General features: G+C 47.5%; 2 protein-coding genes across 33 annotated transcripts in view; one reads left to right on the top strand and one right to left on the bottom strand.

Moving 5' to 3' along the window:
- LOC148662626 (uncharacterized) overlaps positions 1 to 24,033 on the bottom strand; it is a 783,119-nt gene that overhangs the window by 560,966 nt on the left and 198,120 nt on the right. The window contains exons 24-26 of one of the 4 annotated variants that reach the window (XR_015936827.1): positions 22,230 to 22,445; positions 20,930 to 21,802; positions 18,141 to 18,232 (exon numbers count right to left, since the gene is read on the bottom strand). Coding sequence is in view for 2 of the 4 variants with exons in the window: in XM_088632183.1 (XP_088488309.1) it covers positions 21,452 to 21,802; positions 22,230 to 22,445 (567 nt within the window). In the remaining 2 variants the exon portion in view is untranslated. Of the gene's footprint in view, positions 1 to 18,140; positions 18,233 to 18,909; positions 21,803 to 22,229; positions 22,446 to 24,033 lie in introns of those variants that run through there. The other 3 variants (XR_015936826.1, XM_088632183.1, XM_088632182.1) reach the window with 3 other exon arrangements.
- The window catches only part of LOC148662628 (uncharacterized), a 224,638-nt gene that overhangs the window by 39,091 nt on the left and 161,514 nt on the right, over positions 1 to 24,033 (top strand). For all 29 annotated transcript variants that reach the window (XM_088632156.1, XM_088632160.1, XM_088632157.1 and 26 more), the window contains 4 exons: positions 11,375 to 11,560; positions 12,050 to 12,265; positions 12,799 to 13,014; positions 13,669 to 13,884. In XM_088632156.1, the coding sequence (XP_088488282.1) occupies positions 11,375 to 11,560; positions 12,050 to 12,265; positions 12,799 to 13,014; positions 13,669 to 13,884 (834 nt within the window). The remainder of the gene's footprint in view (positions 1 to 11,374; positions 11,561 to 12,049; positions 12,266 to 12,798; positions 13,015 to 13,668; positions 13,885 to 24,033) is intronic.

The raw sequence follows: 24,033 nt of genomic DNA, 5'->3' as shown, positions 1-24,033 counted from the left end.
TGCACCAGCGCACTTTGGACACGCCCCCCTGTTTTCAGCCCCGTATCCCTGCATGACCTTTTCCCTGTGTTTCCCACTTCTTCGGATTGTGTCGTCCGCATAGGGTCCGGAAAGAACTGTTCGTTACAGTGTGTGTAGAGTCCAGATCTCTCAGTACAAGGTGTGTGTGTAGAGCCAGATCTCTCAGTACAAGGTGTGTGTGTGTAGAGTCCAGATCTCTCAGTACAAGGTGTGTGTAGAGTCCTGTTCTCTCAGTACAAGGTGTGTGTAGAGTCCAGATCTCTCAGTACAAGGTGTGTGTAGAGTCCTGTTCTCTCAGTACAAGGTGTGTGTGTGTACAGTCCTGTTCTCTCAGTACAGGGTGTGTGTAGAGTCCAGATCTCTCAGTATAAGGTGTGTGTAGAGTCCAGATCTCTCAGTATAAGGTGTGTGTAGAGTCCAGTTCTCCCAGTATAAGGTGTGTGTACAGTCCTGTTCTCTCAGTACAAGGTGTGTAGAATCTTTCACTTTTTTTTTTACTGGTGAAGTTGCCAAACTGTGTTGTCGTGTGTTGTGTCAACAGGGCAGTGTGACTGCAGGGGAGACAGTGCTCCAGTCTGACTGCAGAGTCTCCTTACTCAGGCTGTCTGGGATTGCTCTGGGATAACTGGGACACTGGTCTTTCATCTAACACTGAGAGAACGCTTTTATTTGGTGATATTTTGATATTTTGTTAGCATGTTTAATATTGTGAGATGTCTTATTTACAAATACTCCTTCATTTGTTCCTGCAATTTCCATCAGCCATAGTCACTTTATTCACCAACTTTTAATTCAGGTGGGGAGCTGCGTCAGCATGCGTAGGCTGCAAGGGAAGAAGTAACAGGTTCATTCCCCGCTATAAAAAAAGAAGAGAGCACAACGTTTCGGCCGTGGAGCCTTCGCTGACTGAACTTATTTAGTCACATTTTACTTCTGCAGTTTAATGTTTGTATGAATAATGCATACAGTTATAATAAAGTCAAATAAAATGTATTTCTAGGAAATCATTTAACACAAGATTCTAGCACAAAAGGCACAAGTCTTTTGTTGCAATATAAAGTGTATTGATACCTGTGGTCAAATAAGAGAAATAATTGTGCAATAAAGGGTTAAATGCAAACAGATTTAGATTAAATCAAAACCCAGAAATCATCTGGAAGGTTACATTTAAAAACTAGACAAGTGCAGGGCTTTCAATAAGATTGTAAACTACAAAAAGCTGAATGCGAGACAGCAGGCTTGTAATTGTCACACATCTCTCCTGTTTCACTTTCATTCTCAGACAAAAGGAAGCTCAGCGTGCAGCACGTCTCTCTGTGATTTCTGTGGGTTACTTCTTCTGTACTGTGGTCCACAGACCTTTGGTCCTGCACCTCTTCACTCTTCATAAGATCCTCTGTAGCTGCCATCTCGCCTGGTGATACCCCCACTCCTCCAGACACTGAAGGCTCTTGCCTGGCCTGTGGCTCGGAGAACACTTCTCCACTGGGCTTGACTGCTGAGCTTTCCCAGAATACACCTGTACTTTGATGCTCCAGCAACCTCTATCCTGTCCCCCCCCCACCCAGGCTTCAGCCTAGTCCAGCTCCACACAAATCCCCTAGTTCCTGTCCTGAGAGAGGCCAGTGAGTCCCCACACAATCACCCACCTGTCCAGATGTCTCTGTACAGCATCTGTTGTTGTTGATGTTGTTTAGTCAGGAACACCTCTCCTTCCCAGACAGCTCTTCTATCCCACTCAGTCACTCAGCGGTGTGAGGCCCTGTCCTAGCTGCTGGTGGCTTTCTCTCTAATAAACACACACAAGAGGACAGGAGACACAGTGAGAGAGAGGAGATCACAGAGAATCCCTCAGAAATAAACACACACAACGGGACAGGAGACACAATGAGAGAGAGGAGATCACAGAGAATCCCTCAGTCAGAAACACACACGACACAGACCAAGTTTTAAACTAATCTGAAACTTTCCGATCTCATTTAAAAAAAAAACAAGACTTTGACCTTTCGATTTGACGTCTGTTGTTGTTTTTGTTGTTCTGTGCTTCATTCCGCACATGCCTTCCTGTAAAACCGAGCGGAGTACAACAGTTTCCTGTAAAACCGAGCTGAGTAAAACCGGTTTCTGTAAAACCGGTTTCTGTAAAACCGTACGAGTAGCTTGCTTGTAATCTGTGCTTAGTTCATGAGCTTGCAAGTTGTTGAACAGCAGCTCCACCAGCATCAAGAAGAATTAAATGGCAGCTTATCAACAGAAAACAGAGTAAAAAAAAAAGTATCTTCTTCTACCCACCTGTGTTGGAGTTTGTTCTCCCAGAGATTTTACGGTCAATAGTGTGGTTGATCCAGACAGACGTGTCCAGTCAGAAGCTGACTCGTGAGAATTGGGTGAATTAATGTCCGAATTAACAAACTGAGGGAGGAGGAGGCTGACTCGATGACCTGACACCAGACGTTACGGATTTGAGAGGTATTGTGAGTCTTCAGGAATCACAAGGAGTGTTGGAGCAGCTGGTAAGGTTGTATTCATCCACTGCGATATTTATTGACATGTTCTAATTGAAATCAATCAATCAATCAAGGTTTATTTATTGATCAATGCACGAACAGCATAGCATACAGCGGTATTGTCGGCAGTGAAATGCTTTGGAAGAAGTATTAGGTTTATTCCCTGCTGAAAAGAGAAGAAAGAAAACACAACGTTTCAGCTGTGGAGCCCTTTTCAGGTGTTTTAATTGTGTTATACAGTCGTAATAAAGTGCATCTGACGAAAACATATTCGGAAGTGAATACACTCTCAAAAATTTTTTTTCATAATGGTTACACACATGACTAAAGCCTGGACTGGTTTGTCGCAGATGTAAGTAGAAATTAAAGGTTTTTTTTTTCTAATGCAGTGTTGCCGTGAGTAATGACCAAAAAAACCAACAACTTCAGGCTAAAATTCACTGATGTGACTGTGAAGGTAGAGATTTGAAATAAAAAAAGTTATTACAAGGGGTTATTGAAAATACTGCCTAGGAATGAAGAATGAACAAGTCTGAATTGATTTCTACATATACAGGGCCTTTCAAAAGTATTCAGACCCTTGACCAATTCTCGCATTTGACTGAATTACAAGTCCTACATTGAAATTGAGTTCTCTGTCATATTTATATTTCTAAGCACTGAAATGCAAAATGTATTATTTTAATGTGACACTGTTTTATGTTAGGAAATATTTAAAGAAAAATAAAAAAACTGAAGTCAGTTTGTATAAATATTCAATCCCCACATTTTATTATTTTATAGAGCCACCTTTTACAATAACCAGGACAGAAACAGGTAATATAAGATACAATATCACTGATTGATACTATGTGTTACCCTACTCTGAGCTGTCAGTGTGTGATTGATACTGTGTGTTACCCTGCTCTGATCTGTCAGTGTGTGATTGATACTGTGTGTTACCCTGCTCTGAGCTATCAGTGTTTGATCAGTACTGTGTGTTACACTGCTCTGAACTGTCAGTGTGTGACTGATACTGTGTTTTACCCTGCTCTGATCTGTCAGTGTATGATTGATACTGTGTGTTACCCTGCCCTGATCTGTCAGTGTGTGATTGATACTGTGTTACACTGCTCTGAGCTGTCAGTGTGTGATTGATATTGTGTGTTACACTGCTCTGATTTGTCAGTGTGCGATTGATACTGTTACCTTGCCCTGATCTGTCAGTGTGTGATTGATACAGTGTGTTACCCTGCTCTGAGCTATCAGTGTTTGATCAGTACTGTGAGTTACACTGCTCTGAGCTGTCAGTGTGTGACTGATACTGTGTTTAACCCTGCTCTGATCTGTCAGTGTATGATTGATACTGTGTGTTACCCTGCTCTGAACTGTCAGTGTGTGATTGATACTGTGTGTTACCCTGCTCTGAGCTATCAGTGTTTGATCAGTACTGTGTGTTACACTGCTCTGAGCTGTCAGTGTGTGACTGATACTGTGTTACACTGCTCTGAGCTGTCAGTGTGTGACTGATACTGTGTGTTACCCTGCTCTGAGCTGTCAGTGTGTGAGTGATACTGTGTTTTACCCTGCTCTGATCTGTCAGTGTATGATTGATACTGTGTGCTACCCTGCTCTGATCTGTCAGTGTGTTCATTGATATTGTGTGTTACACTGCTCTGATCTGTCAGTGTGTGATTGATACTGTTACCCTGCCCTGATCTGTCAGTGTGTGATTGATACAGTGTGTTACCCTGCTCTGAGCTATCAGTGTTTGATCAGTACTCTGTGTTACCCTGCTCTGAGCTGTCAGTGTGTGATTGATACTGTGCGTTACCCTGTTCTGATCTGTCAGTGTGTGATTGCTACTGTGTGTTACCCTGCTCTGAGCTGTCAGTGTGTGATTAATACTGTTATACTGATCTGATCTGTCAGTATGTGATCAGTACTGTGTGTTACACTGCTCTCATCTGTCAGTGTGTGTATTTATTTATGCAATCATGCTTGAATTGGTCCTTGTTCCTGTTTTTTCTTTGTCTAAACAGGATTTTTGTGACTTGGAACAGTAGCAGTCATGGGCAATTCTGATTCTCAGAGCCTGTGGGAGAGAAGGTACTATTACGATTTAAACTCAAATGCATCTCAGGTCCAGGACAGCCGGTCCGGCCATTCAAGTCCTGTGCTGTCTTTGGCTCTGGAGTGGCTCTGATCGCGACTCGGTCTCTCTCTCCTCTGCTCCAGCACGTCTTTAGACCCCCTGATTCCTGAGCCTGAGCAGGAGGAGGTAGAGAGCCCCCTGCTGTCTGAGCCTCAGTGCTCCAGCTCCTTGGGCAGTTCCTCCATGCCTGAAATTATCCAGTGTGACCACGAGTTCACGAGAGAGGAGGTGAGTTGTGGTTTTGTTTTCTGCTGGGTGACACAGAGGCTGGCTTATAGAACGCTGGGTCTCTTCTTCATGACGCCACCAGCCTGCCAACCAGGCTACAGGGGGCATTTTGAAACCCAGATGCTCTTGCGCCACCCTGCTGGGGAAACCTGGTGTTGCAGGTGCACAGTGTACACCGTGGGATGGGTGGACATTAACTGACCTGTGATCCTCATGCAGTGGCAAGCACGCTTACCAGGGTAATATCAGAGAGAAGCGCCCTTCCAGTGAGCATCAGCACTCTGCTCCACACTCCCACTACCCTCTGTGTAAAGTTAAATGCCTCCTGGTCTCAGTTTTAAATGTGTTCCACCTCCAGGGCCCTGGCAGGCCCATTCAGCTGGTTGAGGTCAGGCCTGACGGCTCCCTCCTGTTCCAAGAGAACGTGCTTCAGCAGTGCTTCCTGTGCTCAGATGTGAGGGAGACTCCGGTCTGCGTGGTGTCTATTGTCGGGGAGAGGAGGAAGGGCAAGTCCTTCCTCCTCAACTACCTCCTGCGCAAACTGTCTAACATGGTGAGAGCACCCCACCCCCTCCACTCTCTGTGTAAAGCAGTGTCTTATGGCCCTGACACCCCACCCCCACCACTCTCTGTGTAAAGCAGGGTCTTATGGCCCTGGTTGTGAAAGCTCCTTTTCTTGTGAACTCAGGACGAGTGGGACAGGATGAGTGACAGTGAGCCTCTGCGAGGGTTCGAGTGGCAGTCTGGAACTGAGACCATGACGAAGGGTGTGTTCATCTGGAGCCAGCCTCTGTTCCTGGAGACGCAGAAGGGCAAGGCAAGCACCGTCCGAGCTGGGAATTTGTCTGTTGTAGGGGGTACGACTCGATGGCTCAGACATGTGCTGGTCCAACTCAGTCATTCACAGACCCTGCAGGCATCTTGAACAGGCAGGAACAAGAGCTCTTCTGCCCCTCACCAGCCCCTGGGACCCCCTTGTCCACACTCGGGGCATCTGTGTGACAAACCGGAAACCGATCTCTGCTCAGGAGTGGGAAGATTTAGGTCATTGAACCATTGGCTGGGCAGCTTGCTCCACACTACCCCCACCCTTTTTGTAAAGCTCTTCCAGCTGTGTCTTGGTACTGGAGGGGAGGGGGGGGGGGACAGATGACCACTGCAGCTCTGCTCTGAACACTCTGTCTCTGTCCCCTCTGTCCAGTTGGCTGTCTTCCTGGTGGACACTGAGGGCTCTGTGGATCTGTCGCGGGAGATGGAGCTGAGCGTGAAGCTGTGTGCCCTGAGCGTCTTTCTCAGCTCGCACGTGGTGAGAATTGTGGGGCCTTGTCCCACCTTCCGGGGTGACTGTGAGCCCCTTACTGCTCCCAGAGAGCTCACGTGTCCCCCCCTGTCCTCTCTCCCAGATCTTCAACGTTCCCTCTGATGTGACAACAACAGACCTGGACTACCTGGAGGTACAGCGCTCGGCCGCGGTCTTATCCCCCGATGTGCCGCGCAGCACCTGCGCAAGGGAGCTGTGGTGCAGCTGGGGGCTGAAACCGGGAGACTCTCGGTATCACAGGTCCTTCAGCTGGGACTGTGGACCGGGGTGTGAGTTCGCCCCCTGCTGGTGACATGTGGCATCAGCGCAGCACTGCATGACTCGAGGTGCTGTTGTGTGTGACGCTCTGTGCTGCCTGGTTTCCCTCACACAGCTATATGAGTAGGCCAGTCCCATCTTTCCCAATAATGAAAATGTTAATGATAATATTGCTTTATTAGCCCCTATACAGTTTCTTGCATTAGGAATTCACCTTTTTGCATACTCCAGCTAGCTCTCTATCAGACACAGACAGGGAGAGATGCTGGGGGTCAGAGCACAGGGTCAGCCATTGTGCAGCACCGCTGGAAGAGCTGGGGTTAAGGGCCTTGCTCAGGGGCCCAACGGAGTAGGATTTCTCTGTTGGCTGCAGCATTTGAACCGGCAACCTCCCAGTCACAGGCGCAGATCCTTAGCCACAGAGCCACCACTCTGCCCAATGCAGGGTCTGCAGTACATTACAGTATGTGTTTGTATTTGTATTTGTTTTATATGTGCATCCATCTTTGTTTTTAAGGGTGTCTTTGTCTCTATCAGACTGTCTGACAGGTTCAAATTGTGTCTCAGGATTATTGCCATGAGTGGTAAATTACACTGTTGCCAAAACAGAGATAATTAACTCTGCAATTACAGACAGTTTTAATAAAGAGAACCGATGGCTGTCTCTCTCTGTCTCTGCCTGCCTCTGACACATGGATGGCCTGTGTTTACTCTGTTTGCAGCTGCTGCATCTTGTGGTACAAAAGGGGGGAGCCGCCTTTGACCTGCAGCATTTTCAGGTACGAACTTTACTCTTCAGTGAACACAAAAAAGATCAGATCTGTTTTATCACCTGCAAACCAGGTGATGTCTCTCTTACTTGGACATGTAAAAAAAACATGTTATAATAAACTTTATTTTATGTAAAGGAACAAGAAATAGGTTAATTCCAGGCTGAAAAGAGAAGAAACGTTTCTGTTTTCTCTCTTCTCTTTTCAGCAGGGAATAAACCTGTTACTTGTTCCTTTGCAGCCTACACATGCTGACGAAGCTCCCCCACCTTAACTACTTTATTTTATGTAGCATGTTTTAAAAGTATCATCTCAAAGTTCTTATCTTTAGAAAACAATTATAAGCAAATGCCAAAGTATATAAAATAACAAAAATATGTAAGACAGGTGGTTCGAGGTGCAGCAGTAGTCACTAATTAAGTAAAAGTAAGTAATTGGTTCAATAAAAGCCTTTCAGAACAGAAAGGTTTTGATTCTAGATTGGAAAGAGCTCAGGGAGTGTGATTCTCTGATGTACTTGGGGATACATTTCCAGAGCTCTGGGACAGAGCAGGAGAGGCCTTGTCACCCATGGAGTGTAGACATGCTTGGGAGACAGTTAGGAGAGCAAAGTTAGAAGAGCGAAGGTTGTGAGGTGGGGAGTAGGGCGATAATAGTTCAGACAGGTACTGAGGTGCCAAGCCATGCAGAGCCTTATAGGTGAGCAGGAGGATTTTGAAGTTGATGTGAAACCTGACAGGAAGCCAGTGCAGGGACTCCAGGATAGGAGTAATGTGATCACTTGCACCTGATCAGGAAGTCAAGCTAGGGTCACTCCTAAATTCCTCAATTTTGATTGAAATTCCACCACAGTGCTGTCCACAGATAGGGCTACTACACTGGCTTTACCATAGTAGTACACAGGTGCTGAGCAGCATGACTTCAGTCTTGTTGTAGTTTAAGCTAAGGAAATTTAAAGTCATCCAGGCTTTTATATTAGAGATGCAGTCAGTGCAGAGACAGCCACTTCAGTGTCAGGCTTAGTACAGATATAGCTTTAAGCATCATCAGCGTAGACATGATAGGTCAGAACATGTGATCTTAATAATTGACCACGTAGATACAGGTCAATTCTGAATAGTAAAGACCCCAGCATCAGATAAGACCTGAACCATTTGGGAGCAGTGTGAGAAACTGCAAACACAGGCTCAACACGAGAGAGTAAGATCTCATGGTTAACAGTGACGAAAGCAGAACTGAACTCTAGAAGTATAAAGACAGGAAGAGAAACAGAGTCTGAAGCCAAAAACAGATTGTTAGGGACTTTGACCAGGGCGGTTTCTGTGCTGTCTGATTGTCTTATAAGGGTTTGAAGAGGTTATTATGTTGAGGACAACAGGGCAGGGAGAGGAGAGACAGGATTGAAATAAAACACAAGTAATGGAGGGTATGTAGCAGACTCGTAGGCAGACTCATAGGCAGCTGGTGGATTTCATGAGCAATACCAGTTTACTAAGGCATGCAGTGTCCACTTGGAAGAAAGCAGATTTGCAGGCATCATAACAGCAGTCAGAATTCACTCAGAGTATGACTAAGCTAATCAATCTCTTGGGAGAAGAAGGATTTCAATCATTCTCAAGCACGTGTTATTACTTGAGCTGCGCCATAGGACGGTGACAGAGGCTCTTCCATAGAGCTAGATAAGATTTCATGACTTTTTAAGGTGAGCTAATATGAGATCTTTCTCAATCTCTAATAAAGGGATTTGAGTTCCTGGTGCGGGACTGGACACAAACTCAGGAATTTGGACAATCTGGAGGATCCCAACACCTGGAGAGAATCATCCAGGTAGGAGAAGTACTGTGGACCTTATATATATATAGCCCTGACCTGTACTGAGAAAGAAAGTTAGGTACTGATTCTCTAGACTGATCAGGAGCTGCAACAGTGCCACCTACAGGCCACTACAGGCCACAGACTAAAGAGACTCCGTTCCTCCAGCCTGTCAGTGTGGGACACTCCCTTCAGACTGAAGAGACTCAGTTCCTCCAGCCTGTCGGTGTGGGACACTCCCTTCAGACAAAAGAGACTCAGTTCCTCCAGCCTGTCAGTGTGGGACACTCCCTTCAGACGAAAGAGACTCAGTTACTCCTGCCTGTCAGTGTGGGACACTCCACTCAGACTAAAGAGACTCAGTTCCTTCAGGCTGAGAGCTGTATTGTTTCAGACACAGAGGGCTGGCATCCTACCCCTTTCCTGAGTCGACATGTCTGTCTGTGCTTTCAGCGCCTGGAGAAGTCCGGGACAAACAAGCAGGCTCTGAGGATCCTCAAGGAGAAGAGGCCACGATGTCACCTTATGCCCTTACCTGGGAACAAACTGCTTTGGAGCCAACAAGGAACCATGCGAGGTAAAAACCAGACAGCTCCATTCCCAGAGCAGTGTCACTGAGGAGCCACAGGGAGGCGGTGTTGAGCTGTGAAAAATAGATCCCCTATTAGTCCAATCTAAGTTCAAGACTATAGAGCTTCAAGATCTTCAGTTGACTCATCTGTTTCCTTGTTGTGTGTTTCTAAGAAATGGATGAACAGTTTCAGCACTGCCTGAAAGAGTTCATCAACCACATTGGCCAGGTCCTGCAGAGGACACAGTCAACCGTGACAGGAAAGACACTGGCAGGGAAATTCAAGGTAAGACATTATTCACTGAACCAATCAACATCCATCACTACACCACTAGGGTACAACACCTCAAAGAGCAGCATAGAAACCAGTACAGTGCAGTAAAGCCCAGTGAGATCATGGTAGAAACACAGTACAGTGCAGTAAACTACAAGTCATTCAGTGTGTACAGGGTGATGTCAGCCATCAGCTGTTCTAATGTGATTTCTGTCAGTTGTTGAGAATGAATTGTCACAGAAAGAGTTAAGCCCAGTGAAGCCTCACTTACCTTATTATTTTCTCTGTAGGAGATGGCACATGTGATTCTGAAAAGCAACTACAGAATTTCCTCTCCTGCAGAGGTGAGTCTCTCTCTTTCCTGCTGACCCAGAAAATCTTTTAATCCTTTCTCTGTTGCCGTCTTCAGTTCATTCAGAATAAGGAGACACAGTTCCTCCAGCCTGTCAGCATAGGACACTCCCCTCAGACTAAAGAGACTCAGTTCCTCCAGCCTGTCAGTGTTGGACACTCCCTTCAGACTAAAGAGACTCAGTTCCTCCAGCCTGTCAGTGTGGGACACTCCCTTCAGACTGAAGAGACTCAGTTCCTTCAGCCTGTCAGTGTGAGACACTCCCTTCAGACTAAAGAGACTCAGTTCCTTCAGCCTGTCAGTGTGGGACAGTCCCTTCAGACTCAAGAGTTCCTTCAGCCTGTCAGGGTAGATTACTCCTTGAAACATGTTTCTGGGCGTCTATGATTCCAGAATATTTTAATATCAATATCAGTTCTATCTCTAACCCCTTTGCTTCCTCCCCCAGCTCATCCATACCCTCAACATGCTCACTATCCAGCAGCTGAAGCAGGAGTTCACCATCTTTCTGAATGAGCAGGTAAGAGCGTGTGTGTGAGACAAAGGATGTAAGTATTAGGGTGTGAGAGTGTGTGTACATATGTGTGTGTTTGAGCGCCTGACCTCACACAGGGGATGAGGAGGACTGTGGTACAGAAGGAGGAAGATCTGCTGGCCTGTGTGCAGGGTGAAGTCAGTCCACAGGATTCCCAGGAGCTCTCTCAGGAGCTCTGAGCGAGAGAAGTTCCTGAAGGAATACAATCTCCTCATCATCAAGAGGGCGAAGGAGGACTTCACCAACTTTCTGAATGAGTGTGTGTGTGTGAGAAACTGGGAGGGTGTGAGAGTGTTTCTCAGTGACAGTGTGTGTGTAATCTACTGGGCTACACTGGGGTGTCTTCTGTTTGTGTCTGGGGTATCTTGAGGTGGGCTCCTGCTGGTTTCTGGGGTATCTTGAGGTGGGCTCCTGCTTGTGTCTGGGGTATCTTGAGGTGGGCTCCTACTTGTGTCTGGGGTATCTTGAGGTGGGCTCCTGCTTGTGTCTGGGGTATCTTGAGGTGGGCTCCTGCTTGTTTCTGGGGAGCCCTGAGCAGTTTTGGGGGCGATGCCCTCTGCTCTAAAGTGACCCTGTGCTCTGTTTCCTCAGAGATCGATCATGCACAACAGCAAACTGGGGATGAGGAAGACTGTGGTACAGAAGGAGGAAGATCTGCTGGCCCGTGTGCAGGGTGAAGTCAGTCCACAGGATTTCCAGGAGCTCTCACAGTTCTTGAGCTCTGAGCGAGAGAAGTTCATCATCAAGAAGGAATTCAACGACTTTCTGAATGAGCAGGTGAGTGTGTGTGTGTGAGAGAAACTGGGAGGGTGAAAGTGTGTGTGTGTTTGTGTGAGAAATGGGAAGGGTGTGAGAGAATGTGGGAGAGAAACTTTGTAAGGTGTGAGAGAGTGTGTGTCATCATTTGTGTGTATAAAAGAGAGAGTGTGTGTGAGAGAAATAGGAAGGGTGTGAGTGTGTGTGAGAAACGGAGGGTGTGAGAGTGTGTGTGTGAGAGAAACGGGAGGGGTTGTGAATGTGAGAGAGTGTTTGTCAGTGACATTGTGTGTGTAATCTACTGGGCTCCACTGGGGTGTCTTCTGCTTGTGTCTGGGGTATCTTGAGGTGAGCTCCTGCTTGTGTCTGGGGTATCTTGAGGTGGTCTCCTGCTGGTTTCTGGGGTATCGTGAGGTGGACTCCTGCTTGTGTCTGGGGAGCCCTGAGCAGTTTGGGGGGCGTAGTGTGATGCCCTCTGTTCTAAAGTGACCCTGTGCTCTGTTTCCTCAGAGATCGATCATGCACGACACCACACTGGGGATAAAGGGGAATGTGGAGCAGAAGGAGAAAGAGCTGCTGGCCCGTGTGCAGGGTGAAGTCAGTCAGCAGGATTACCAGGAGCTCTCTCAGTTCCTGAGCTCTGAGCGAGAGAAGTTCCTGAAGGAATACACTCTCCTCATCTTCAAGAAAGCGAAGAAGGAATTCATCAACTTTCTGAATGAGCAGGTGAGTGTGTGAGTGCGAGAGAGGGTGTGTGAGAAACTGGGAGGGTGAGAGTGTGTGTGTGCATGAGAGAAACTGGGAGGGTGAGAGTGTGTGTGTGTGAGAAACGTAGAGGGTGAGAGTGTGTGTGTGTGAGAAACGTAGAGGGTGTGAGAGTGTGTGTGTGTGTGACAAACGGGGAGGGTGCGAGAGTGTGTGTGTGACAAACGGGGTGTGAGAGTGTGTGTGTGTGTGACAAACGTAGGGGGTGTGAGAGTGTGAGAGAGTGTTTGTCAGTGACAGTGTGTGTAATCTACTGGGCCCACTGGGGTGTCTTTTGCTGGTTTCTGGGGTATCTTGAGGTGGGCTCCTGCTTGTGTCTGGGGTATCTTGAGGTGGGCTCCTACTTGTGTCTGGGGTATCTTGAGGTGGGCTCCTGCTTGTGTCTAGGGTATCTCGGGGTGGGCTCTTGCTTGTTTCTGGGGAGCCATCAGCAGTTTGGGGGGCGTAGTGTGATGCCCTCTGCTCTAAAGTGACCCTGTGCTCTGTTTCCTCAGAGATCGATCATGTATGACACCACACAGGGGATGAGGAGGACTGTGGTACAGAAGAAGGAAGATCTGCTGGCCCGTGTGCAGGGTGAAGTCAGTCCACAGGATTCCCAGGAGCTCTCACAGTTCCTGAGCTCTGAGCGAGAGAAGTTTCTGAAGGAATACACTCTCCTCATCATCGAGAGGGCGAAGGAGGACTTCACCAAGTTTCTGAATGAGCAGGTGAGTGTGTCTGTGTGAGAGTGTGTGTGTGTGAGAGAAACTGGGAGGGTGAGAGTGTATTGGAGAGAAACTGGGAAGGTGTGAGAGAGTGTGTGTGATCGTTTGTGTGTATGAGAGAGAAAGTGTGTGTGTGAGAATCTGGGAGGGTGTGAGACTGTGTGAGTGAGAGAGAATGTGTGTGTGAGAAACAGGTAGGGTGTGAGAGTGTGTGTGTGAGAGAAACAGGGAGGGTGTGAGAGTGTGTGAGAGTGTGTGTGTGATCATTTGTGTGTATGAGAGAGTGTGTGTGTGAAACAGGGAGGGTGTGAGAGAGTGTTTGTCAGTGACAGTGTGTGTGTGTAATCTACTGGGCTCCACTGGGGTATCTTCTGCTTGTGTCTGGGGTATCTTGAGGTGGGCTCCTGCTTGTGTCTGGGGTATCTTGAGGTGGGCTCCTGCTTGTGTCTGGGGTATCTTGAGGTGGGCTCCTTCTTGTTTCTGGGGTATCTTGAGGTGAGCTCCTGCTTGTGTCTGGGGTATCTTGAGGTGGGTTCCTGCTTGTGTCTGAGGTATCTTGAGGTGGGCTCCTGCTTGTGTCTGGGGAGCCCTGAGGAGTTTGGGGGACGTAGTGTGATGCCCTCTGCTCTAAAGTTACCCTGTGCTCTGTTTCCTCAGAGATCGATCATGTATGACACCACACTGGAGATGAGGAGGACTGTGGTACAGAAGGAGGAAGATCTGCTGGCCCGTGTGCAGGGTGAAGTCAGTCCACAGGATTCCCAGGAGCTCTCACAGTTCCTGAGCTCTGAGCAAGAGAAGTTCCTGAAGGAATACACTCTCCTCATTATCGAGAAGGCGAAGGAGGACTTCACCAACTTTCTGAATGAGCAGGTGAGTGTGTGTGTGTGAGAGGGTGTGTGTGTGAGAGAAACTGGGAGGGTGAGAGTGTGTGTGTGTGAGAAACTGGGAGGGTGAGAGTGTGGGTGTGTGAGAAACAGGGAGGGTGTGAGAGTCTGTGAAAGAAACAGGGAGGGTGTGAGAGTGTGTGAGAGAGTGTGTGTGATCGTTTATGTGTATGAGAGAGAGAGTGTGTCTGAGAGAGAAACAGGGAGGGTGTGAGAGTGTGTGAGAGTGTGTGTGTGATCATTTGTGTGTATGAGAGAGTGTGTGTGTGGAAACATGGGGAGGGTGTGTGAGAGTGTTTGTCAGTGACAGTGTGTGTGTGTGTAATCTACTGGGCTCCACTGGGGTGTCTTCTGCTTGAGTCTGGGGTATCTTGAGGTGAGCTCCTGCTCATTTCTGGGGTCTCTTGAGGTGGGCTCCTTCTTGTGTCTGGGGTATCTTGAGGTGGGCTCCTGCTGGTTTCTGGGGTATCTTGAGGTGAGCTCCTGCTTGTTTCTGGGGTATCTTGAGGTGGGCTCCTTCTTGTTTCTGGGGTATCTTGAGGTGGGCTCCTGCTTGTGTCTGGGGTATCTTGAGGTGGGCTCCTGCTGGTTTCTGGGGTATCTTGAGGTGGGCTCCTGCTTGTGTCTGGGGTATCTTGAGGTGAGCTCCTGCTTGTGTTTGGGGTATCTTGAGGTGGGCTCCTGCTTGTGTCTGGGGTATCTTGAGGTGAGCTCAGAGCAGTTCAGAAGACGTAGTGTGCTGCCCTCTGCTGTAAAACGACCTTGCACCCCGTTTCCTTAGAGAGAGATTAAGCAGAGAAAGACCTGCTTGTTTTGGGGGTGTCCTGGGCAGAGAGCTCCTGCTTGTTTTTGGGGTGTCCTTGGGCGGCCACTTGCTTATTTCTGAGGTGTCCGGGGGAAGGTCAAAGGATGTATGGACAACCGTTTGCTCTGAAGTGACCTTGCTCCCCCTTTTCCATAGGGAAAGGTACTGCTGAGACTTCCAGACACGATGAAGGAGACAGTGGAGGGAAAGAAGGAGGAGCTGCTGGGCTACGTGCAGGACCAAATCGAATCCAGACAGGATTTCGAGGAGTTTGAAAAGTATATGGCTGCTGAGTGCGAGACGTTCCTGCAGAAACACAAAACAAAGTTTGGCGTGAAGGTGGGCTGTATAGTGGCCGGGTCTGTGCTAGCCGCGACTGGGGGCGTGGCCGGAGGCCTGGTTGTCGGAGGCGTTATTGCTGTAAACGTTGGGGTTGGGATGGCAACTACTGCGGGGGTGGGGGCGTTGTCAGTTATCATCAAGTTCTTCAAGACAAAGACAAAGACAAAGACGAAGTCACAGTGACAGCCACCCTCTCGAACCCCGAGCCAGACCCACAGAGAGACTATCAAATCCATTCTTTATCCTCAGGTGTCTTTTCTTCACTAGAGACCACAGGTACAGGGTGCAGACAAGGGAACCACTGTACGCCGTGCAGAGGGGTGAACAGTAGGGGGCGCTACAGCCCCAGGTGGAGTTTTCAGTAATGAGGAAATTCCTGGATATGCACTAGAGGCCATTGGTGCAGATGACTCCCTCTCTGTGTCCACAGTGCCCAACATTCTCCTACAGACCTTGATATGAACCCTGTCCAGCAGCCCTCCTGCTGTGGTGGGAACAGAAATCATCTAGATTTCTCTCCTTCCCCTGTTACAGAGACTCAAACCAGCACAAGCCCTTAAACACTTTACTCACTCAGGTGGGTTTGAGTCTTTTATATGATTCTACAGCACCTATAACAAAGAAATAATTAGCTATTTTTTCCTCAGCCCTTCATTAATTTCATTAGCACAGGGCAACTTCACTACAGTTGTGAATTGAGACTTGACTAGTGCAGGGTAACTTCTCCCCAGGGCTACAGTTGTGAATTGAGACTTCACTAGTGCAGGGTAACTTCTCCCCAGATCTACAGTTGTGAATTAAGACTTCACTGGTGCAGGGTAACTTCTCCCCAGATCTACAGTTGTGAATTAAGACTGCACTGGTGCAGGGTAACCTCTCCCCAGATCTACAGTTGTTATGAATCATCTCTAGTGGAGAGTAATGTCTCCTCAGGCCTACAGCTAGCAGGACCTATAAGCCTGCCTGACAGGTTTTTGATCTTGGGTTCAGACAGGACTCTTTGTGTACTTCATGTTTCAGGATGATTGTGTCTTTCAGCGATAAAAATAAATAAAAACTACATATCTCAGGTGTCTGTGGGTTTTCAGTCTGACTCCAGCAATTTCCAGTCAACTTTGAAATATCTCTGAAATAAACTACAACTCCATTCTACCCACAATCCTCCCGTTTCCTTTTTGGAAAGGGCACCCAGAAGAAGCCCACATGACCACAGGAGAACATGCAAACTCCACCCAGATAACACCCCAGGAACAGAAGTGAAATCAAGGCACCAGCGCCTCAAGACAGCAATAAAAACCATGTCTTGGTTTAAGATTTAATGTTTTCACACTCCTGCATTCAAGCTGTTGTGCAGCAAAGCCCTCTCTGTCAGAATTGTATTTCAAGTCTAAGTTCTGAAACTAATTGTCTCTCCTAGAAAATCAAACTGCAATTAAAATGCTGCCGAGCCTGTTGAGTCAATTTAGTAAAACAGAAAACATACAGCTGATGTATATCTATACACATCTGCATTAATAATATTGGGAACTATGAAAAAAAATAAAGGAGACTGGAATCCCTTGGTATAAATTGAAAAACCAGTGTCCCAGTTAACCCAGAGCAATCCCAGACCACCTGAGTGAGGAGACTCTGCAGTCAGAATGGAGCACTGTCTCCCCTGCAGTCACACTGCCCTGCGGACACAACACACAACAACACAGATTGGCAATTTCACCAGTAAAAAAAGTGAAAGATTCTATACACCTTGTACAGAGAGAACTGGACTGTACACACACCTTATACTGGGAGAACTGGACTGTACACACACTTTGTACTGGGAGAACTGGACTGTACACACACTTTGTACTGGGAGAACTGGACTCTACACACACCTTGTACTGAGATCAGGATTCTACATACACCTTGTACTGAGAGATCTGGACTCTACATATACCTTGTACTGAGATCAGGACTCTACACACACCTTGTACTGAGAGATCAGGACTCTACACACACCTTGTACTGAGATCAGGACTCTACACACAACTTATACTGAGATCAGGACTCTTCACACACCTTGTACTGAGAGATCTGGACTCTACATACACCTTGTACTGAGATCAGGACTCTACATACACCTTGTACTGGGAGATCTGGACTCTACATACACCTTGTACTGAGAGATCTGGACTCTACACACACCTTATACTGAGATCAGGACTCTTCACACACCTTGTACTGAGAGATCTGGACTCTACACACACCTTGCACTGAGATCAGGACTCTGCACACACCTTATACTGAGAGATCAGGACTCTACACACACCTTGTACTGAGAGATCTGGACTCTACACACACCTTGTACTGAGATCAGGACTCTACACACACCTTATACTGAGAGATCAGGACTCTACACACACCTTGTACTGAGAGATCTGGACTCTACACACACCTTGACAATTGTACTGAGAGAGCTACACACTACACATACTGTACTGAGAGAACAGGACCCTACACACACCTTACTGATAGAGCTATAGATTACACACACCTTGAACAGAGACAGCAAACACACTCTGGAAGAGCCGGACAAGCCAGTAATCAAACAAGTGTGGTGAGTCCACACTCAGCAGCACAAAGACCCACTGCACTGATTGTGTGAAACTGGGGTCCCATATCTCTCCTTCGTCTTCCTCAGGGTGGAAAACCAGCCCATCCTTCTGCTCCTTCCATTTCAAACTGGTTCTGTTCATCAGTGTGCCTGGACAGCAGCCCCCTCATCTGGACAGAGAAGAAGAGCACAGACTGCCTGAGAGCAGGGCTGGATCTGGACTGGAGCACCAGCCAGCAATACTGATCCATCACCCTGAGTGTAACTAGTACAGTCTGTACGCAGATCCAGTAATATTCACACAGCCCTGATCATTATAGATATATAATTCTCCACACTGTACACTGATCCAGTAATATTCACACAGTCCTGATCATGATAGATATATAATTCTCCACACTGTACACTGATCCAGTAATACTCACACAGCCCTGATCATTATAGATATATAATTCTCCACAGTGTATACTGATCCAGTAATACTCACACAGTCCTGATCAGTGTACAGTTCCTGCACCAATGAAGTCTCAATTCACAACTGTAGACCTGGGGAGAAGTTACCCTGCACCAGTGAAGTCTCACTTCACAACTGTTGATCTGGGGAGAAGTTTTCCTTGTCGAAGAAAAGTCTTCACTCAGGTTAGGTGTGGTCAAGTCCTGTATTCATGCCCATGCGGAGGATATAATCATGCAGATCTGATAGCAGCCTCTCATACAGATCTGTGAGTAACCTCTCCACCGAGATGAGAAATGCAGTGAGTTTTATACAGCACATTCACACAGGAAAGCTCATTCTAAATGTCCATATTAGGAGTTGTTTTTCTCTCTACCGACATTTCTTTGTGATTGACCACGTTCTTCTTAAGAAGCAGTTTCACCTTGCATACAGACAAAAGGACGTATATAAATAAAAGGTGTGAAATGAGCTGGACATTCTGCTGTTGTACCATTAATATCAAAAAGTCAAATAATATGCTTGCAATTGTTCTTTCATACTGTGGCTGGGTGAAAGGCATTTTTCAAAACCACCTAGTCACTATCTGATACACTTTAAAAAAGGTAAATGCTAAAATTAGTCTCTGCACCAATGAAGTCTCAATTCACAACTGTACACCTGGGGAGAAGTTACCCTTGTAGGCAACCTCTCACGAGGCACCAATAACTGTAGGGGTTTGTGCATTTACTGGGACAATTAGTCACAAAAATGATTCTTTTGATGGTATTAGAATCCAACCTTGTGGGATAACTCAAACAACGCACACACATGGATCCTGTAACATGAGAATACATTTATTAATACATAAAATGTGCATATAAACATAACAGATCTTATCGAGAGGGTTAGCAGAATACAAAAGGTATATTCAATCATGAAGAGTTACAATCACCAAAAGGGACATACAGTACATTCAGTATATCATTCATTTTGACCGTTTCGTAAATGAACTTGGTTTACAACTTCTACACCAGATACTCAAAAGCAAGTACATGACTCATAGGAATAATAATAATAATAATAATAATAATAATAATAATAATAATAATAATAATAATAATAATAATAATAGCTTACACTTATAGAGCGCTTTTCTGGACACTCCACTCAAAGCGCTTGACAGGTCATGGGGAATCCCACTACCGCCACCAGTGTGCAGCCCCACCTGGATGATGCGGCAGCAGCCATAGTGCACCAGAACGCTCCCCACACACCAGCTCTCAGTGGGGAGGAGAGCAGAGTGATGAAGCCAGTTCAGAGAGGGGGGTTATTAGGAGGCTATGAGGGGTAAGGGCCAATGGGAAATTTGGCCCGGACAACGGGGTTACACCCCTACTCCTTTCGAGAAACGCCCTGGGATTTTTAATGACCACAGAGAGTCAGGACCTCGGTTTTACGTCTCATCTGAAGGACGGTGCCAGTTTACAGTCTAGTGTCCCCATCGCTATACTGGGGCATTAGGACCCACATGGACCGCAGGGTGAGAGCGCCCCCTGCTGGCCCCACTCACACCTCTCCCAGCAGCAACCTTAGTTTTTCCCAGGAGGTCTCCCCTCCAGGTGCTGACCAGGCTCACACCTGCTGAGCGTCAGTGGGGGGGGCTGCCAGTTGTGAGTTGCAGGGTGATATGGCTGCGGGCTCCAGTTGATATTAAATTGATATCAACTGGCGTTGAGGTAACAGTTGAATTCTCGAGCTGTAATGCAGAATGCTGAATACTCATCCAATCTCTGTGGGTTCAAGTGGCGGGCTTGTTGCTGTGTCCAATCGACGTTCTCTGGCCCGGTGCCAGGCAAGCCTGGTGCGGATGGCTGTGTGGGAGAAGGAGGGAGAGATTCCTGCTGCGATGCGCTGCTGATGCTCTCTGAAGACCGGCTAGTTAGTGTTGGCAGAGTTGGCAGAGAAACTAGCAGAGTTGTGCACATGGAAAGTGACTGAGGGTCCAAGCCAGTCACACTCTTTAGACGGGAAGAAGACCGGTTCGTTCCCGATTTCACGCTAGTCCTGAATCCTGAGATGCAGCTGTCCACAGTTCCGACCGTAGTTCACTTGTTGATCAGGTGAGCGTCCGCGTTGGGTTCACGAGGCTTGCTGCTGATGCTAACCTCGGGTGGATCCTTTGGGTACACGAGGGCAACCTCTGTTCTTGACTCTTAGAACAAAGGAAAGTCCTGGGACTCGGACACACTGGCTGTTGCGTGATTGTCCGAGCTGAGTTGGAGAATGTCCAGCAGGAGCCTGGAGAATGCGAAGCCCTGTGCTGCCTGTTTTAACTGGAGGAACTATGGTCGTTCATTGGTTGAAAGTCTCATGGGCATCAGAGACCCAAGTGGGGTTACCCTGCCCTACCAGTTCCTGATTGGCTGAGGATGAGTAACAATGCACTCTGACCTTAGGATTGTAAACCAACTTGGGATGAGACTCTCCCAGAATCTCCCAGACAGTAAGGCGCCAGAGATTACCATTTATGAGGGTGGCTGATGTGTCTCAACTTTGGGAGTTGTTCCTTATCAGGACACTATCGGCTTGAAAAACAACTTAAATGTTAACCAAATGGAATGGCCTCTCTGTATCAAGCACCACTGAGATGAAAGAGAGAGGGACTGGCAAGGGAGCAGCAAACTTAATTACTGTGTTTTTAATAAGCCTTGCCACTACACCCTGCACCAGTGAAGTCTCAATTCACAACTGTAGACCTGAGGAGAAGTTCCCCTGCACTAGTGAAGTCTCAATTCACAACTGTACACCTGGGGAGAGGTTACCCTGAACTAGTGAAGTCTCAATTCACAACTGTACACCTGGGGAGAAGTTACCCTGTGCTAATGAACGCTCAATTAATGAGGGCCTGAGGAAAAAATTAACTTGTACTAGCTAATTATTTCTTTGTTATAGGTGCTGTAGAGTCATATAAAAGACTCAAACCCACCTGAGTGAGCAAAGTGTTTAAGGGCTTGTGCTGGTTTGAGTCTCTGTAACAGGGGAAGGAGAGAAATCCAGATGATTTCTGTTCCCACCACAGCAGGAGGGCTGCTGGACAGGGTTCATATCAAGGTCTGTAGGAGAACGTTGGGCACTGTGGACACAGAGGGGGAGTCATCAGCACCAATGGGCTCTAGTGCATCTCCAGGAATTTCCTCATTACTGAAAACTCCACCTGGGGCTGTAGCGCCCCCTACTGTTCACCCTTCTGCACGGCGCACAGTGGTTGCCTTGTCTGCACCCTGTACCTGTGGTCTCTAGTGAAGAAAAGACACCTGAGGATAAAGAATGGATTCGATAGTCTCTCTGTGGGTCTGGCTCGGGGTTCGAGAGGGTGGGTGTCACTGTTCCGGCTTCTTCGTGAAGAACTCGATGGCTGGGAACACCAACGCCCCCACGCCAGTTACTAGCTTAACCCCAACGTCCGCAGCAATAACGCCTCCGACAACCAGGCCTCCGGCCACACCCGCAGTCACGGTCAGCACAGACCCGGCCACTATATAGCCCACCTTCAGACGAAACCCTTTGCTGTAATTCTGCAGGAACGTCTCGCACTCAGCGTCCATATACTTTTTATACTCCTCGAAATCCTGTTTGGATTCGATTTGGTCCTGCATGTAGCACAGCAGCTCCTCCTCCTTTCCCTCCACTGTCTTCTTCATCTTGTCTGGAAGTTTCAGCCGTACCTTTCCCTATGGAAAAGGGGGAGCAAAGTCACTTCAGAACAAACGGTCGTCCCTACAGCCTCTGACCTACCCCCGGGCACCTCAAGTGTCCCAGGACACCCCAAAACAAGCAGGTCTTTCTCTGCTTGATCTTCCTCTAAGGAAACGGGGTGCAAGGTCGTTTTACAGCAGAGGGCAGCACACTACGTCTTCTGAACTGCTCAGAGCTCACCTCAAAATACCCCAGACACAAGCAGGAGCCCACCTCAAGATACCCCAGACAAAAGCAGGAGCCCACCTCAAGATACCCCAGACACAAGCAGAAGTCGCCCCAGAGGAGCCCGTCTCTCACCCTCCCAGTTTCTCTCTCACACACACTCTCACCCTCCCAGTTTCTCTCTCACACACACACACACTCTCACCTTCCCAGTTTCTCTCACACACACACACTCACCTGCTCATTCAGAAAGTTGGTGAATTCCTCCTTCGCCCTCTCGATGATGAGGAGAGTGTATTCCTTCAGGAACTTCTCTCGCTCAGAGCTCAAGAACTGACAGAGCTCCTGGAAATCCTGTGGACTGACTTTACACAGCACACGGGCCAGCAGATCTTTCTCCTTCTGCTCCACAGTCTTCCTCATCCCCATTGTGGTGTCGTGCATGTTCTTTCTCTGAGGAAACAGAGCGCAAGATCACCTTAGAGCAGAGGGCATCACCCTACACCCCCCAAACTGCTCAGGGCTCCCCAGACACAAGCAGGAGCCCACCTCAAGATACCCCAGACACAAGCAGAAGACACCCCAGTGGAGCCCAGTAGATTACACACACACAATTTCACTGACAAACACTCTTTCACATTCTCACACCCTCCCTGTTTCTCACACACACACACTCTCTCATACATTCCTCAATTTCCCTCAATAACATCTTATCTATCTACACAGAAACGATCACACACTCTCTCTCACACACATTCACACCCTCCCTGTTTCTCTCACACACACTCTCACACCCTTCCCATTTCCCTCACACTCACACACTTTCTCACACACTCACACTATCTCATACACACAAACGATCACATACTCTCTCTCATTCACACACTGTCTCTCGCTCATACACACACACATTCTCAAGGACATAGACTCTCCCACGCCTCCCCACCCCAGTTTCTCGCTCATACACACACAGGTTAGTGAAGTCCTCCTTCGCCCTCTCGATGATGAGGAGAGTGTATTCCTTCAGGAACTTCACTCGCTCAGAGCTCAGGAAATGTGAGAGCTCCTGACTTCACCCTGCACACGGGCCAGCAGATCTTCCTCCTTCTGTACCACAGTCCTCCTCATCCCCAGTGTGGGGTCGGGCGCTCAAACACACACATATGTACACACACTCTCACACCCTAATACTTACACCCTTTGTCTCACACACACTCTCTTACCTGCTCACTCAGAAAGATGATGAACTCCTGCTTCAGCTGCTGGATAGTGAGCAGGTTGAGGGTATGGATGAGCTGGGGGAGGAAGCAAAGGGGTTAGAGATAGAACTGATATTGATACAAGTATTCTGGAATCAAAGACGCTCAGAAACACGTTTCAAGGAATAATCTACCCTGACAGGCAGAAAGAACTCTTTAGTCTGAAGGGAGTGTCTCACACCGACAGACTGGAGGAACTGAGTCTCTTTAGTCTGAAGGGAGTGTCTCACACTGACAAGCTGGAGGAACTGAGTCTCTTTAGTCTGAAGGGAGTGTCCCACACTGACAGACTGAAGGAACTGAGTCTCTTTAGTCTGAAGGGGGTGTCCCACACTGACAGGCTGGAGGAACTAAGGCTCTTTAGTCTGAAGGGAGTGTCCCACAATGACAGGCTGGAGGAACTGAGTCTCTTTAGTCTGAAGGGAGTGTCCTATGCTGACAGGCTGGAGGAACTGAGTCTCAATATTCTGAATGGACTGAAGACAGCAACAGAGAAAGGATTAAAAGATTTTCTGGGTCAGCAGGAAAGAGAGAGACTCACCTCTGCAGGAGAGGAAATTCTGTAGTTGCTTTTCAGAATCATATGTGCCATCTCCTACAGAGAAAATAATAAGGTAAGTGAGGCTTCACTGGGCTTAACTCTTTCTAAGACCATTCATTCTCAACAACTGAAAGAAATCACATTAGAACAACTGATGGCTGACATCACCCTGTACACACTGAATGACTTGTAGTTTACTGCACTGTACTGTGTTTCTACCATGATCTCACTGGGCTTTACT

The sequence above is a fragment of the Lepisosteus platostomus genome, chromosome 5, assembly GCF_059453375.1.
Source record: "Lepisosteus platostomus isolate fLepPlt1 chromosome 5, fLepPlt1.hap1, whole genome shotgun sequence".
Lineage (NCBI taxonomy): Eukaryota > Metazoa > Chordata > Actinopteri > Semionotiformes > Lepisosteidae > Lepisosteus > Lepisosteus platostomus.
Note: the sequence above shows the minus strand (reverse complement) of the source record. Positions and strands in the feature narration are given on the sequence as shown.